Below are 19,034 nucleotides of genomic sequence, written 5' to 3'. Positions count from 1 at the left end.
AACACACTCTGGTCCCACAACCCTCTGGAGTAACACACTCAGGCTATAGGTAGAAGGATAAATCGTGGCGAAATTCACCTCCGGGACTATTATAGGGTATTGGCGAGTAGGGTTAAAACCGAGATAAGGAAAGCAAAGAGGAATAATGAGGTAAGGATAGCAAGGGAGGCGAAGACAAACCCCAAAGGATTCTACCAAATGTATCAAACTCAAACACGAGAAAAAGATTGGACCAATCGGTCAGATACAGCGGGCTCACTGATAACGACGGGGAAATGAGCAATAATTTGAATAAATATTTTCAACAGTTTTCACCACCGAAAATTTAAACATGATACCCGAGGCACCGACTCTATTCAGAGATAGTGAAGAAAACAAATTAAGTGAGATAGTAGTGACTAGTAACGATGTTAGTAAGCAAATAGACAAACTAAAGCCTAATAAGTCACCTGGTCCCGATGAGATATTTGCCAGAGTATTAAAGGAATGTAAGGAAAGGCTCAGTATGCCCTAGCAAAGTTGTTTAACATGTCCTAAAACAGGTGTAGTACAGAATCTGGAGGATAGCAGATGTAATACCGATTTTCAAGAAGGGATATATCTATCCTCTAACTACCGCCCAATCAGTCTAACATCAATAGTAGGCAAATTACTGGAAGCAATCATTTCAAACTCTATTCGAAATCACCTGGAGAAGCACCGATTGATCAATGATTCCCAGCATGGCTTCACGCGGACGTTCTTGCCTAACTAATCTATTATTTCATCAGTTTTGAATCTGTGGACGAGGGGCACAATTAGATGTGGTATATCGACTTTAGCAAAGCCTTCGACAGAGTCCCCACGAAAGACTAATTAGAAAGGTAGAAGCTCATGGCATCAAAGGTGACATCCTTAAATGGATGGGCGTGGTTACAGGACAGGAAACAGCAGTGAGCATTAACGGCACTAAGTCCCATTGGAGCAACGTCACAAGTGGAGTTAAGGCTCAGTACTTGGACCATTATTGTTTATTATATACATAAACGACATAGATATCGGCATAGACAGCAAATAAGTAAATTTGCTGATGATACTAAAATAGGACGTGTTATCAAATCTGACGAGGACTCAGCAAAACTACAGGAAGATCTAAACAAATTTTTCGAATGGTCTGAAAAATGGCAGATGAAATTCAACGTTGACAAATGTTAAGTACTCAGTACTATAGGAGATGTAAACAGGGAAACCAGTTACCAGATGAACAACGATGCCATTGTGGAATCCGACTGCGAGAGAGATTTAGGAGTAATGATAAGTAGGAATCTTAAGCCAAGTAAACAATGTGTTTTTGCTCGTAACAAGGCTAATAAAGTACTTGGGTTCATAAAAAGGAGTGTTAGTTACAAGACTAGCGAGGTCATCTTAAAATTATATCGAGTGCTTGTGAGACCTCACCTGGATTACGCAGTACAGTTCTGGTCACCGTATTACAGAATGGATATAGAATCCTTGGAAAGAATCCAGAGGAGAATGACAAGACTAATCCCGGGCATTAGGAACCTTGAGTACAGAGACAGGTTAAAGCATCTTAATTTGCACTCCCTCGAGATACGTAGAGTGAGGGGCGACATGATAGAGGTGTATAAATGGAAGTCAGGGTTAAACAAAGTGGACATTACAAAGGTACTCAAGCTATCCAACCAGAAGCGAACTCGTAACAATGGTTTTAAATTAGACAAATTTAGATTTCGGCATGAAATAGATAAACACTGGTTTGGAAACAGAGTAGTGGATGAATGGAACAAGTTACCAAATATCATCATTAACTCGAATACGCTGGATAGCTTCAATCATAGGCTGGATGCTTATATGAGCAATAAGTGTTGGGTATAAACGGGACTGCCCAGTATGGGACAATAGGCCCGCTGCAGTTTCCTCCATTCTTATGTTCTGGGTGCTAAGGAAAACATCCTTAGCACCCAGAAACATTCTGGGGAAGTAGGCTAGTGGCTGTGTGTGATATATATATATATATATATATATATATATATATATATATATATATATATATATATATATATATATATATATATATATATATATATATATATATATATATATATATATATCATGTTGCAAAGACTTCTGACTTTTTAATAACAGGTACAGTATCTGAATTCCTCTAACATAAAGTCACTTTCCATACACAACTATTAAAGCCATATATGTCAACATTCTCTGAAACATATTGACAAAATTCTGACACGTTTCATTAGTGTTATGCTAACAAATATGTCTTTGCAAAAAATTACCTGTACACACACATAAACACCTACCTGTATGCACTAAAATACTTTTAAACCTACCTATTTCTGTTTCATGTAGGGTGACCTGTACACTATTTCACAAATATCACCTAGAAAATGTCACATCTACATTTAAAATTGAACCTGTACAGTACAATAATAAGTAGTATAAATTCATCGTAGATTTAAAGTACTAAGCCCGTAAGTGCTTGAAAAATTTTATGTTAACAGGGAAATCCCACAATAAATTTACTTGCAAAACATCTGCAACAATATAACAAAGTATGAATAAAAAGGTTAGACATGATGAAAAATCAAAGAAAAGTAGCAAAAGTTATCATAACGTTGATAGATATATTGCAGTGTATTATAAGCATAAATATTTTGATGCAATCATATAAAAAGAAGACTTACCTCTACACTCAGGCCTTTGAGCTATGACAATGTTCTCAGAATCACAGGAAAGAGTATTGGTATTGAACAGTTCACCAGATCCACAGTCCCTGACTACGTATGCCATTTGAGAAGGTGTGATTTCACACTTTGTGGGAGAGAAACAGTTCATGAGCAAATCCTTACACCTGAATAATATTATTCAAGGATTACATCTAAATAAAATAGTCTCAAGAATAATTTTGTATAAGGTTCCTAGTTAATAGGAACGGTGGCAAGGTATATTCTGTTGATTGATGGTAGTACAAGTAATAACAACTAAGTATGGTAACACGGCAGATAATGAAGACAAACAGAAATATGGTTGGTGGGAAAAATCTACCTCATAGAACTTCTTGCAATCATATTCATGCTGCTTGAACTGTGGGCTCATGAGACTACATGACTCTGGGGGCAGCACAGTCGGATGTGTGGTAATTGGTGTTGGAGTTTGGTTACAGTCACAGTAGAAACGGATTTCATAGTCGTAACAATCTGGGGAACAAAGAAAACTCTTAGTTAGCTGGATGAATAACAATTTGCTTAAAAGAAATATCTATAACATGGACACTCTTAAGTTATGTCCCTTTGTACTAATCTCTATCTGTTCCAGTGTCCCAAGGCTTACCTAGTACAGTATACACACACAAGTATACAGGGGGTCTCCAAGTTAACAATGGGTTATGTCTCTGGTCACTGTTCATAAGTCACTTTGTTCTCAACTCAGAACCATATTAATTTCACAAAAAATATAAATAATACATGTACCTCTCACCAAAGGAGAAGGGTGTTATCCAGTGTAACTCTACCCAACATCACAGATTTCTCAAATTCCAGTTTCATCCTTTACTAACACTGGATAAACCAACCACTTGAATGGCTAGTGAATTGATAAATAGTGAAAATGATAATAATATACACGTATTGGACTTCAATATATGGGAATTTGATTTTTTCAGACTCTGAGAGGTGCTCTGGTCATTAAAACTGTACAGTGGTCTAATCAGATATGCTATCGGCCTACTGAGAAAAAAGACACTGAGTATGTAAGGAGGTTGGGGCTGATCAAGTGTTGCTGCATTCGTCAGGTTTATTTATTGATTCAGTATTATATTCTCATATGATTGGCCTCTTATGGTTTATGGTTCATCATGATTAATATAACATCTTCAGTAATAAAGAAAAAATACAATACTGCATGTAATTTGTAATATGACTTGAAAATAAAAAGATAAGCTGTATCACAAGGTTATTTACGCAAGATGTGTTCAAGTGAGAGCTTTCAGCACACTGGCTTACAACAGGGGTCACTATAACATACTGTACTGTATAGTATCTGATATGAAGAAACCTTCCTAAAAATGTTATTTACTACATTACCATTGAGTGATACATGATGGCTCAATTTGGCTACTTGTACCCTCAGACAACGGATTAATGAATTGGCCAGGGTAAAAGCAAATGCATAATACTGTACACTACAACATTACTTATTAAGTGATGATAAATACACTTCAATAATATTTATTAAGTGGTGATAAATACACTACAATAGCATTTATTAAGTGATGATAAATATAATGCTGTACTAATTTACTAAGTGTTGAAAATAGACATTGTGGTAAGCAGCTAAGCCTATTAGCTTTTTTACGTTTTACGTTTTATCCTCTTCACCACTGATAGGCTTGTTAGCAGTGCCGGATCTAGACCTGTGGAGGCCCATGGGAAGCCTCTTTGTGGAGGCCCCCCTCATTATAACTACCCAAGAGGATGGGGTGGCGAGTGAAGCGAGCCTAAACATCTGGGTAGTTCCGGGGGGCACTGTAAGCCCCCCGGGAAATTTTGAAATTTGAACACTTCTTTGGAGAATTTTGAAGCCATATGCAGTTATATTGAGGAAACTAGAACATTGAGAAATTTTTAATTAACTGTATATTTATTGATAGTGTACAAATTCCCAACACACACACACACACAAAAGTGAGACATTACTGGAGTCATTCATGTGGTTTCAAGTCGACCAGCCCTGATATAGCTACTGCCGCACACGTGGAGACCCCCAGATTGTGGAGGCCCTTGGGCAGCTGCCCACTTTGCCCACTCCTGAATCCGGCCCTGCTTGTTAGCCGCTTGGGCGGTCGTTCACTGCTTGCTCTTTGTAAACAAAGACTCAGGGTGTTGTGTTTTTTTTTCCAGGAAAGTCGATTCTTTTAGGATAATATTTTATAAACCTGGCTTCAAATGATCCTAAATTATATGAAAATTATGGTGAAATTGCATAAAATCGTGTTAAAGGAATCTTGGGGGGAGGCAGCCACCCACCCATGCATCCCTCCCCCCTCCCTCTGTCAGCTGCTCCCAGATAAACACTTGTCTTCCACATACAATATACTGTACTCCTACACTTATTTGTTCTTATTTTTATCTTTGTAGTACTGTACAGTATTTAATTTTCTTTTACAGGATTAGCCCACCCGGGCACAGGTCACTGACCCACATCAGGGTCTGGGGAGCGAAAATGTAATAATAATAATAATTATATAGTACTTAAAATTTATCATAAAAAATACAAAATTAAAAATGGAATAATAACATTATAATACGAATTAAAATAAAGAACCATAAAGAAAAAAAACACCCAAATTGAGACATGATATATGTATGTTGTGTTGTCAATGGTAAGAGAAACAATTGAGACCCTGCAATTGTGTGTAAATGAGGCATAAAGTCACATCAGCAACCTGGACTTGGTCACAATTTTCGTGATGCTATATGGCAGCAGGGTCTACCATTAAACAACACATTATGTTTCCAATATCTTCCCAGGCGGAAGTACCTCCCTATTTGATAGTTGCCTACTACCTACAGTTTTATCTTTATTCATACGACAAATTCTGCGGTTACTTACATATAACACTTTACAGTAAATAACAATCATCTTGGTGAAAACAGATGTTGATAACCAGACTTATGTATAAAAATATTATAATTATACTTCAGCATATATGGTAAATATGCTATTGTAACATAATGCATTAATGTTGTTACACTATTTTCAGGTATTGATGCTAGAAAATATGTGCCGGAAGCAAAGAAAAGAAAAAAGATATGACAAGAAAAATTCGTGCCGGACCATGGAATACCGGATCAGAATAGTTCAACATGTATAAAGTACGTAAACTGAAACATAATAACACAAAAAACATTGCTTACGTTGAGGAGCCTGCAGGTCATCATTACACTGAAGGCCAGTATTGGTGTTGCAGGTGACGCCCACCTGGCCTGAAGCCTCTGGGGTCAGTCCCACACCAACCACTCGACACTGTGTGTCCATTATTTGATGGGAAGCACAGAAAGTGTACTTTTCTGCCAGGGAGCGAAGGTCATCCATGTCATCCTGATAAAGAAAGACCCAAAACACAAATGAGAATGAGGCTTAACTTTCGTAACAGGTACTCTATGATATTATAAATGGTTACTGACTTCCAGGACACTGCGCTTCACATATGAGGAGGTCTGGACCATAACCTGCTAAGAGCCATATCACCGAGATGTGTTATGTATTGCACTGTATTCCCCAACCTCTCCTCTGTCCCCTGGGTAGGTCAGAGACCCAATTGGGAACATGTACAGTCTCGTTCAAGATACTTCGAACACTGCTGGAGACAGCTGGCAACTCAAGGCCGTTTGTTTACTATAGTACGCTGTAAAAATTATGAATGAATGTAAAAGGTTATCGGTGTTTGGTTACTTAGTTCACTGTTGCTTAATTAATGGTTGGGCTTTGTTGTTTCGTATCATATTATACTTCGTACTATAGTAAACAAACGGCCTTGAGTTGCCAGCTGTCTCCAACAGTGTTCAAAGAATCTTGAACGAGACTGTACATGTGGGCGAGAGTCCTTTTAATAGACTATTGTATGTCACACCTTCCTATCTGAGCATTTTCCTCCATTTTCTATTTTGGCACTTAGCGGATTATGGTATGGAGCTCCTCATATGACCCAGGTACCTTTTCTTCATCACTGTGACACTACCTCAAAAGATGATGTCTGATGACGTACATTTGACCTCTTAATGTAAAGAACTGTAATTTGTGAATTTATCTATAACTGACACACTAACATATACACATAAAGAAACTCTGATTAATAGTTATAGATGTCTACCACTCTTTTCCACTTATGAATTTGTGGCTTCAATATTCTAAGAGCTTTAACATATACCCTACTGCAAATAGAACAAAGAATTATTGTAAAGGTGAAATCCAAAAGAGGAGAAAAGCTCACCCAATTTGCTGGGTTAGGTGTATAGGTGTTCATCCAGGGTGTCCATCCATTAACACACTGAGGAGGCCCGGACGTTGACTCTGTGGTAGAGGTTGTCACTGGCAGGGTGAGAACAAGAAGGTACCTTTGCATTCATCACTCAGTAATGTGTTTTATCCCATGTAATGTAGGCTCCCTCCATGCATATTATGTTATGTCACTGAATATGGAACCAACATCACCCACACACCCCAACACCACCCACACACCACCCACACACCCCAACACCACCCACACACCACAACACACACACCAACACCACCCACACACCCCAACACCACCCACACACCCCAACACCACCCACACCCCAACACCCCCCAACACCACCCACACACCCCCAACACCACCCACACCCCAACACCACCCACACACCCCAACATCACTCACACACCCCAACACCACCCATACACCCCCAACACACACCCACACACCCCAACACCACCCACACACCCCAACACCACCCACACCCAACACCACCCACACACCACACCACCCACACACCCCAACACCACCCACACACCCCCACACACCCACACACCCCAACATCACCCACACACCCCAACACCACCCAACTACCCACACACCCACCCACACACCCCAACACCACCCACACACCCCAACACCACACACACACACAACACCACCACATACCCCAACACCACCCACACACCCCCAACACCACCCACACCCCAACACCACCCACACACCCCAACACACCACACACCCCAACACCACACACACCCCAACACCACCCACACACCCCCAACACCACCACACACCCCAACACCATACCACACCACCCATACACCCCAACACTACCCACACACCCCAACACCACCCACACACACCTCCAACACCACCCACACACCCCAACACCACACACACACACCAACACCACCACATACCCCAACGCCACCCACACACCCCAACACCACCCACACACCCCCAACACCACCCACACACCCCCAACACCACCCACACAACCCAACACCACCCACACACCCCAACACCACCCACACACACCCCACACACCAACACCCCCACACACCCCACACCCCACACACACCCACACACCCCAACACCACACCACCCACACCCCCAACACCACCCACACACCACCACACACCAACACCACACACACCCCCACACAACACACACACACCCCAACACCACCCACGCACCCCTGACACCACCACACACCCCAACACCACCCCACACACCCCCAACACCACCCACACACCCCAACACCACCCACACACCCCAACACCACCCACACACCCCAACACCACCCACACCACCCCAACACCCCACACCACCCCACACACCCCAACACCACACACCCACACACCCCACACCCCAACACCACCCACACACCCCAACACCACCACACACCCCAACACCACTCACACCCCAACACCACCACACCCCAACACCACCCACAACACCACCCACACCACCACCACTCCACACCACACCACCCCAACACCACCACACACCCAACCACCACACACACCCCAACCACACACCCCAACACCACCCACACACCCCAACACCACCACACAACACACACCCACACACCCCAACACCACCCACACACCCCAACACCACCACACACCCAACACCACCCACACACACACACACACCCCAACACCACCCACACCCCAACACCACCCACACACCCCAACACCACTCACACACCCCAACACCACTCACACACCCCAACACCACCCGGGTGGGCTAGTCCCCGTAAAAAAAATAAAAATAAAAAACAACAATATAATAATAAGAAAAATCGAAACGTGATGTCACCACAGCGGCACCCCAATTAGAGGAGCAATTCACGGTGAGTCTTAGTCAGATTCAATCACTGTGGAAGCAGGAATCATCAACAAATTCCTCAAATGAAGGAGTTTGATAGCTAGTTGGCGTGCTCAGGGGATGGAATGGAGCTGTCGAGATCTTTCCCGACATTATGTGACTTATCTCTCAAGCTTAACACCCCATTACCTGCAGCTGCTGCTTGTGAGCATCTCTTTATTCATGCTGGACTTATTATTTATTATTTGATTAATTTATTACACCCCATGAGGCGACAAGCCTAGTCACAAGACCATGCGGTCAGACAATAATACATTGGCACTTGTGTCTCGCAGGACACGTTGTGCGGTGACAATATTGGAATGATCTAAGGACAAAGGGAATTAGCTCCCACCAAAGTGTGGGTAGTGTAAATGAATTAAATGAAATTATTACAAATAAGTAAGTAGTGACATATAGTGGTTAGTGACTCGTCCTGTGGTAGGAGATCCCTGACAGTGGGATAGTCAAGGCAATAGTGTTGAAGGGTGTTAGCTTTGGGACAGTTACAGAGTTTACAGGAAGAGAAGTGAGGGTCATCCCCTGCCTCAGACATTTGCCAGATGGTCTGTATCTTAACCTAATGTGAGCAGAGACAACATTATGTCCATGTTGACGATACTTGTGTGGATAAGGAAGAAAGTGATCATAGTGTTGGGTGGATATATTTTCAGCCTGTTCACTTTCCCTGCGACGTATTGTAGGGAGAAGAGCGGCTGAACGTATTCTCTTTCAGTAGGTCATGTTGGGCTTATATTTAGGCCTAAAAGATCCTGATTTTACTATCGTGGACAAAAGTTCGCTCCTTCCCAAACTGAAGCAGTATCGACCCGCACAGCACACCCGCACCAGATAACAATCAGGGTAAGTCAGTTCGGAGACTCATTCCCGTGTCTCAGTTTCACTACAGGGAGCGAACTTTTGTCCACGATAGTACAGCCATAATTTTGAGAATCAGTTATTGATAAATCTCAATGGAAAGACTTACAAATAAACATGTGTAATGCTGTGTCTTATTTTTATCTTTAGTTAACAATTTTTTTTATAATTTACTGTGGAGTTATTTTAATATTTGAGACAAAAATTTCGTTGTTACTTTTTACTTTCAGAATTTGAGTACTTTACGAATGAGATACTTTTTAACTTTTACTTGAGTACATTGATCTTTGGATACTTTTACTTCTACTTGAGTAACATTTTGCCAAGGTAACAATACTTTTACTTAAGCAACAAAGTCCACAATTTTTTACAACTCTGGACTTGACCAACACTGGAGTAGGTTCAGATACAGTCAGGAGCCGGTGCATGCCCAGTACTTGCCAAGAGTGAGTAACAGAGACGTGACCAAACACCCAAGCAGCTAACTAGCTGATCAGTGGTTTCTTTCCCCCACTTTGTTTTCTAATTTCTAGCTTCCTTGAGAACCGATCCATGGCAGTTGTTGTCGAGGGATAAATTTCTCGCTCTTTCTCTACCAATAGTGGTGTCGCACAGGGTTCTGTTCTTTAAACCTAATCTCTTCCTTCTTTTTATCAATGATTTACTTCACAATACAACTAATTCTATCCATTCTTACTCTGATGATTCTACTCTTCACTCTTCACATTTTCCCTTCCTCCTAACTCTCAAACTAGATCTGTTTTTAGAGCTGATATCATTACATCTATCAATGCGGATCTTCGCAGCATCTCCGAATGGGGAGGTAGAAACTTGGTTAAATTCAATAGTAAAAATACTCAGTATTTACCAATTACACTTTCTAAATTAGATGATCTCCCACCAATTACATTTCAGGAAGCTATCATTCTGCCAAATTTTAAACTAAATATGCTAGGCCTCACCATTTCGTCTAATAAGTCATTGAAGCCATACATAAGATCATAAGAAAATAAGGAGTCTGCAATAGGCCGGTTGGCCTGTGCATGGCAGCTCCTGTCGAGAGTTACTACCACTCTCTATCATCCATGAATCTATCTAGCCTCCTTTTGAAACTTTCCAGAGTTCCCGCACTTACTACAAAGTTGCTAAGCTTGTTCCACTCGTCCACCACCCTATTTGTGAACCAGTTTCTTCCTATCTTCCTCCTAAACCTAGACTTATCCAACTTGAATCCGTTGCTCCGAGTCCTATCCTGCTCGGATATTGTAAGAACTTTATCTATATCCCCTTTATTGATTCCTTTCACCCACTTAAAAACTTCTATCATATCTCCCCGCACTCTTCGTCTTTCCAGGGAATGCAAGTTAAGTTTCTTTAAACTATCCTGATATGGAAGGTTTCTAAGTCCCGGAATCATTTTTGTCATTCTTCGCTGCACCGACTCTAGTGAATTTATATCCATTCTATAATAGGGGCACCAGAACTGAACCGCATAATCGAGGTACGGCCTGATTAGCGCAAGATAAAGTTGCAATAAGACCTCTGCACTCTTGTTACTTACACTTCTAGATATAAAACCCAATACTCTGTTTGCCTTATTTCGAACATTAACGCACTGTTTTCTAGGCCGTAGGTCCGGGCTTACAAGTACCCCTAGGTCTCTTTCACAAGTCGACTTCTCTAGGTTGATGTTGTTAAGGCTGTATACATTATCAGTATTTGTTCTTCCAATATTAAGTACGCTGCACTTGCTGGTGTTGAATTTCACTTGCCATTTTTCAGACCACCCCTGCAGTTTATTTAGATCCTAATGTAATGCATTTGTATTCTGCCCTGAATTAATCTGCCACCCTATTTTGGTGTCATCCGCAAACTTGCTTATGTCACTGCTGATCCCAGTATCTAGATCGTTTATGTAGATTATGAACAAGAGAGGGCCTAGTACTGACCCCTGGGGAACCCCATTGGTTACACGGCCCCACTCAGATTTAACACCATCTACGCTGACCCTCTGCGTTCTATCGGTGAGCCATGATTTTATCCAATTTAAAACTTTCCCCTCGATACCATGAGCCTTAATTTTTCTCAGAAGCCTCTGATGCGGTACTCTGTCAAATGCTTTGTTAAAGTCTAAGTAAATAACATCATAATTTTCGTCATTATCTATTACCTCGAAGACTTTCCTAAAAACGTCAGCAGATTTGTTAGACAAGATTTTCCCTTTGTAAACCCATGTTGAGAGTCATAGATTAATTTGCTTTTCTCTAGATGCGATCGGATGCTATCTCCTATAATTGATTCAAGAAATTTCCCCACTACTGACGTGAAACTGATTGCCGGTAATTTGACGCTGATGCTCTGTCTCCCTTTTTGAATATGGGTACTACATTTGCCTGTTTCCACAAGTCTGGCACAACTCCGGTGTCTAATGATTTTGTAAATAAGTTTACGAGGGGTCCGCTAATCTGTTCCCTACACTCTTTCAAGACTCAAGGGAAAATTTCATCCGGCCCTGGGGATTTTGTTTTCTTTAGTTTATTTATCTTCTTAAGAATATTCTCTTTTCTGATAGTGATATTCTTTAATTTCTCTACTTCCTTTCCCTTAAATATCAGTTCCACCTCTGGAATTTTATCGCAAATTTCTTCTGTGAAAACTGATAAGAAGTAGCTGTTCAATGCTATGCTTATTTCTTCACTGCCATTTATCACTTCTCCCCTCCCTGACTTTAAAGGCCTAACTTTGTCCTTCACCTTTGTCCTATATACCTGGAAAAATCCCTTGGGATTCGCCTTGGATTCTCTTGCTATTTTTATTTCATAGTCTCTCTTTGCTTTCCTTGCATTTTTCTTAACATTCCTAGATAGTTCATTATACCTATTCTGAGCTGCTCCTCCCCTCCCTTTAATTTCTTATATATTCCTTTCTTTATTCCTATGCCATGTTTAAGTTTTCTGGTCATCCACCTTGGCTCATTCTTATTTGACCTAATTTTTCTGTATGGTATATTTTGTTCTTGTTCTTTATGTAGTATACTAGTGAATATATTATAGTCATGATCAATTGTTGTGTCATCTATGACCACACCCCTTCCTACTGGGGACTGACGTGACTGTTCCCAGGTGACCTCACCTAGGTACCTTCTTAACCCCTGATAATCCGCCAACCGAAAGTTTGGGACTCTGACCATATTGTCATTGTTTTTTGTTCCCAATTTAGGGTGAACCTGATTTCTCTGTGATCACTGTTCCCTCGTTCTTCCCCTACTGTGATATCTCTGATAATATTTTCTTTATTTGTTAATACTAGGTCTGATATATTGTCACCTCTAGTAGGTTCTGCAATTAGTTGTTTAAAAAAATTGTCATGTTCTGCTTCTAGGAAGTCTTCAGATTCATAGTCACCTACAATGTTGTCCCAGTCAATATTTCTGAAGTTGAAATCCCCCATAATGCATAGGTTGTTATATTTTGCTGCCCTACTCATTTCCTGCGATATAGGCTGAGCTGCTTCTTTCCCAAGGCTTGGGGGCCTGTAAATCACTCCCATAATTAGTGTTTCTCTTCCTTCCGTGATTTCTACCCATACAGACTCGGTTCCTATTTCACCCTTTATTGATTATAATCAATAAAGTTGGGAATGCTGTACAGATGCTGTAGCTACTTCACTCCTAAGCAGTTGCTCCAAGTATATAAGGGATTCATTAGTCCTAATTTCGAGTACTGCTCTCATATCTGGGGTGGCTCTTCTTCTGTCCAACTGTTAGTTAGGGCGGAATCAAAGGCATTTCGTCCTATTAAATCTCCTCCTTTAATTGACAATCTTTCTTCCCTTTCTCTTTGCAGCAATTTTGTTTCACTCTCTCTCTCTTTTACAGGTACTTTAACGGGCAATGTTTGGTGGATTTGGCAACCTGTGTACCGCCGGCAAGACCGTGGGTTCGTAACACTTGTCTTACCCGCGGTGCCCACCGTTTCTCTGTGGATGTCGGTCACACAAGAATAACCCGTTATCGTACATCCTTCTTTCCTCACACAGCCAAACTGTGGAATGATCTGCCTTATTCTGTGTTTCCATACTTTTATAATCTGTCTCACTGTAAAAAGCTGGTTTTCCAGCATCTTCGTGGTGTCGATTAATATAACCTTATTCTTTTCTATTTTCAATTTCTTTGTTCTTTTTTTTCGCCCCCCAGGCCCCGTTGTGGGTCGTTCGACCTGTGCCCGGGTGGCCTCTTTCCCGTAAAACAAAAACAAAAACTAACAGCAAAATAAAATGAAATCTGAATCGGAAAGTAATCTTTTATCTGGTAGCGGTGGGGGGATGGGTCTGTTGGTGGTGGCGGATGGGTCTGTTGGTAGTGGGGGATGGGTCTGTTGGTGGTGGGGGAGGTGGGGGGGGGTTGGTGGTGGGGGGATGGGTCTGTTGGTGGGGATGGGTCTGTTGGTGGTGGGGGATGGGTCTGTTGGTGGGGGATGGGTCAGTTGGTGGTGGGGATGGGTCTGTTGGTGGGGATGGGTCTGTTGGTGGGGGACTATTTTTTGCTGGGTTCATATTTTCTTTTACTGTATTCATAATATTCTTGTACTGTCAGCCTCTTATGGTTATTGTTTCATCATTAATACTATAAATATTAAATAAATGAAAAAAAAATATATATAATATATAATTTGACTTCAAAATAATGAAGACTGTACAGTACAGGTTTTTGATAATGTGAAATAAATTATAAATTCTTACCTACAACAGGAGAAGAAGGTGTCGTCGTCCCTGTTAAAGGAAAATGTACAGTACAGTACAGTATAGTATAGTATAGTACATGTATAGTGTAGTGTTTAGTAAGTGTACACAAAGCAATGGCTACTCTTACTTCATTAGGCACACTTACTGTATAACTATATTAAATTATTTCAATACAAGTATTGTAAATACAGTATTGTGCATCTGTGAAAAGTAAATTTCAAATGATGATCATGATAACAATGTGAGGCACTAGTCACTAGACCCAGGGGTTCTCAAACTTTTTCTCACCCGGTACCCCCTTTATGTGTTTGCCCTTAGGACAAATATTTCTTTTACCTGTAACAATCCAGGACTGTTTTCTAAGCCAACATATAATCGAACCCACCCGAGGTAATAATATACTTGATTTAGTTCTGTCAAACAGAGAAAACCTCATCAGTAATGTCGAGGTAGGGAACGAACTTGCTAACAACGATCACAAAGAAATAAGATTCCAATTTAAATTTCAGGGCAGCCCCAAGGAAAATTCCACTTAAGTCCCAGATTTCAAAAGGGCAAACTTTGATAGTTTGAAGAGGCAGCTGAGAGAAGGGGCATCACGCTTGGGGGTGAATTACATGACCTCACATGAGGTGACCTCACACAATGTACCCACAGAGTGTGAGCTCACCTTACCTGGAGACCTGACGGTTGGGGATGACCTGATCACGAGACCTGAGGTTGACGAGTTCCACAACAATTTAAATAACGAGTTACTTAATGCACAAAGGCAGAACATACCATACAGACAACTCAGATCAGACAACAATGACCCTAAATGGATACATAATTATTTAAAGAATATTATTGGAGAATAAATCGTGGTGAAATTTACCTCCGAGATTTTTATACGTTATTGGCCAGTAGGGTTAAGACCGAGATAAGAAAAGCAAAGAGGAATTATGTACTGAAGGTAGCAAGGGAGGCGAAGTCAAACCCCAAGGGATTCTATTAAATGTATCAAACTAAAACACAATAACAAATTAGACCAATACAGTCAGATACCGGCGAGCTAACTGATAACGACGGAGAAATGAGCAATAATCTGAAAAAATATTTTTCAACAGTTTTCACCACAGAAAATTTAAACATGATACCCGAGACACCGACTCTAAACAGAGATAGTGAATAAAATAAATTAAGCGAGATAGTAGTGACTAGTAACGATGTTAGTAAGCAAATAGACAAACTAAAGCCAAATAAGTCACCAGGTTCCGATGAGGTATTTGCCAGAGTATTAAAGGTATGTAAGGAAGAGCTTAGTATGCCCTTAGCAAAGTTGTTTAACATGTCCTTACGAACGGGTGCTGTACCAGAATCCTAGAGGATAGTGAATGTAATATCAATGATGTGGTATATCTCGACTTTAACAAAGCCTTTGACAGAGTCCCCCACGAAAGACTAATAACAAAAGTGGAGGCTCATGGCATTAAAGGAGATGTTCTAAAATGGATTAGGGCGTGGTTACAGGACAGGAAACAATAAGTGAGTTTTAACGGCACTAAATCCGATTGGAGCAATGTCACTGGCAGAGTTCCCCAAATTTCAGTACTTGAACCATTATTATTTGTTATATACATAAACAACATAGACATCGTCATAGACAGCAACATAAGTAAATTTGCTGATGACACTAAAATAGGACGTGTAATTAAATCTAACGAGGACTCCGCAAAACTACAGGAAGATCTAAACAAATTTTTCGAATGGTCGGAAAAATAGCAGATGAAATTCAATGTGGACAAATGTAACGTACTCAATGTAGGAGTTGTAAACAGGAAAACTAGATACCAGATGAACAACGATGTTATTAAGAAATCCGACTGCGAGAAAGATTTAAGAGTAATGATAAGTAGGAATCTTAAGCCAAGTAAACAATGTGTATTTGCTCGAAACAAGGCTAATAAAGTACTTGGGTTCATACAAAGGAGTGTTAGTTATAAGACTAGCGAGGTCATCCTAAAGCTATATATTGAGCTTGTGAAACCTCACTTGGATTACGCAGTTCAATTCTCGTCACTGTATTACAGAATGGATATAGAATTCTTGGAAAGAATTCAGAGGAGAATGACAAGAGTAATCCCGGGCATTAGGAACATTGAGTACAGGGACAGGTTAAAGCATCTTAATTTGCACTCCCTCGAGAGACGTCGAATGAGAGGCGATATGATAGAGGTGTATAAATGGAAGTCAGGACTAAACAAAGGGGACATTACAAAGGTACTCGAACTATCCAACTAGGAGAGACCTCGTAACAATTTTTTTAAATTAGACAAATTTAGATTTAAGCGCGAAATAGGTAAATATTGGTTTGGAAATAGAGTAGTGGACGAGAGGAACAAGTTACCACATATCATCATTAACTCGAATACGCTGGATAGCTTCAAACATAGGGTGGATGGATATATGAGCAATAGGGGTTGGGTGTAAATGGAACTGCCCAGTATATCCCAGCTGTGAAAATGCCGGCAACTTTAAAACTACCCACAGGCATTCTAGGGTACATCCAGGGTGTCATCCGTGAATAATAGAGGACCGTGAAATACAAATTTGCAAATTATTCGGACGCACTGTATTAATTTTTGCCAGCCACCAATGTACTCCCTGGAAACCCTCCTGTTTACCCCTGGGGGTTCACAAACCCAAGTTTGAGAATCCCTGAGATAGACAATAATTTCACAGTTCATAACTTAACCAATCATGAATAAAATAAGTAAAACATTACATTAAAATCTTAGAATGTGTGGCAATGAACTTTACCATGCTCACAATATGTTCAAGTCACCACATCACTATCCTTAATTGTTGATGAATTTATTATATTTATTCAGTTACATACACAGAGTACCATATATGTCTCAGGAAACCTTCTTTCTATAACTAAGACTTTAACATACAGATGATTCTTGGCCCTCATCTTTTAAGTGACATGCAAGAAAATCAATATTTTACTTTCTTATACTAATACTGTATTGTATTTCATTCCAGATCACCCATAATAAACAATCCAATAAGCTTACAATACCCCCAAAAATCATATGAATTAGCTCACCTATGATGTCACAGCCCTTGAGCTCTACTCTGAGAGAGATGGCAACGTTGAAGTGAATAGGGATGATTCTGACATAGCGAGCAAACACAGGTTCTGGGAATAGGTTCGCCACAGGAGTAGTCCCATCCGTATTGCCAGTAAATTCCTGCGGACCAATAAATGCCAATAAAATCAAATATTCCTTATTATAAAAATATTAGCTTGACCTTTTATATAACTGGTACATGTTCTTTCATTTCTTCTGCAAAAAATAAAAATAAAGTAATTATAAGGGGTTTTGTTTCCACATAAGTGTTATCTTCACCATCAGGCCTTTTTTATACCTAACCACAGTACAGCTGAATATGACCTTAAGAAATGATGCCTCTCCACATGTCTACGATGGGAGACTGAGGCTGGTGTTACATATGCTAAGATGTTATCAGAAAGTCAATGTTCGGAGCAACAACTGTAAAAGTCTATCAGCCATTTTCTCAGCTGCTTGGGAGCTAGGTGAACATGTTTGGGAGCTAGGTGAACATGTTTGGGAGCTAGCTCCCGAACGACTGAGAAAATGGCTGTATATTTCTATTCTCTTCAGTGTGTGATCTTGACAACAGAAGTTTCAGGCACTTCAAGTCTTACAGTGGGATGACAAAATTACTAAAGTAGTGATGAAATATTGTATATGAACAGTTTTCAGAATTAATTACATTTATGAGGGAGTTTATGTATGAATAAAAAATATTATGTAAAAATGTCACAAAGACATTGTTCCTGTAAAAAGGTATCATATTTTTTATCTATTTTTCCCCAAAGATAAAGGAGTAGGTCAGTAAGGGATATACACATACCAGTGAGCCCGTTCAAGGGCAATAATGTACACACCACTAAAAAATTATTCGGCACCTGTGTCATATTGTATCACGTCGTAAGGGTGCGGAATAATTTTTTAGTGGGTGTACAGTATATATGACTGGAGAACTTGTTAGGTGAAACACAACGCAACCTCACCCTCTGATCTAGCCTTCATGTATTAACCGACATCGGATGAAAAAACATCTGTTTATAAGACTATTTACTGCCTATATGGGGAGAACAAAGATCATATCATCACTTAACGACTCGCTCATTGTTTAGGCGGTCGGTCCATTCTTTTGTTATTTTAACTTTACTCTCCAGTTTTAGTACATGAGAAAATTTGCCAAATTTGGTAGTGTCACCCTTCCCACATCTTTCCTGGGCCAGAACTCAAACCAATGCCATAGCTGATACATTGTACCATCAACACTTAATATACTATTCAAGCACTTCAAGAAAATTCTAAAATTATGTCCCCCATTGAGACAAAGGATTACTGTATTAGATATAATGAGATTGTAGAAGATTTAAAAAGATATAAACTTAAGCATTATAAAATCATAATTTATTTTTGCC

At 40.3% G+C, this 19,034-nt stretch overlaps 1 protein-coding gene across 1 annotated transcript in view; it reads right to left on the bottom strand.

The window, feature by feature from the left end:
• LOC121859372 (hemocytin-like) overlaps window positions 1-19,034 on the bottom strand; it is a gene marked incomplete at its 5' end in the record, with an annotated part of 457,920 nt that overhangs the window by 268,364 nt on the left and 170,522 nt on the right. The window contains 6 exon segments of the mRNA XM_042356148.1: window positions 2,703-2,829; window positions 3,064-3,215; window positions 5,934-6,117; window positions 7,010-7,107; window positions 14,525-14,554; window positions 17,619-17,763. Of these exon segments, the coding sequence (XP_042212082.1) occupies window positions 2,703-2,829; window positions 3,064-3,215; window positions 5,934-6,117; window positions 7,010-7,107; window positions 14,525-14,554; window positions 17,619-17,763 (736 nt within the window).

This window comes from Homarus americanus, unplaced genomic scaffold (genome assembly GCF_018991925.1).
Source record: "Homarus americanus isolate GMGI-L3 unplaced genomic scaffold, GMGI_Hamer_2.0 scaffold7626, whole genome shotgun sequence".
Lineage (NCBI taxonomy): Eukaryota > Metazoa > Arthropoda > Malacostraca > Decapoda > Nephropidae > Homarus > Homarus americanus.
The sequence above is the reverse complement of the archived record's forward strand: the minus strand, read 5'-3'. Positions and strand labels throughout refer to the sequence as shown.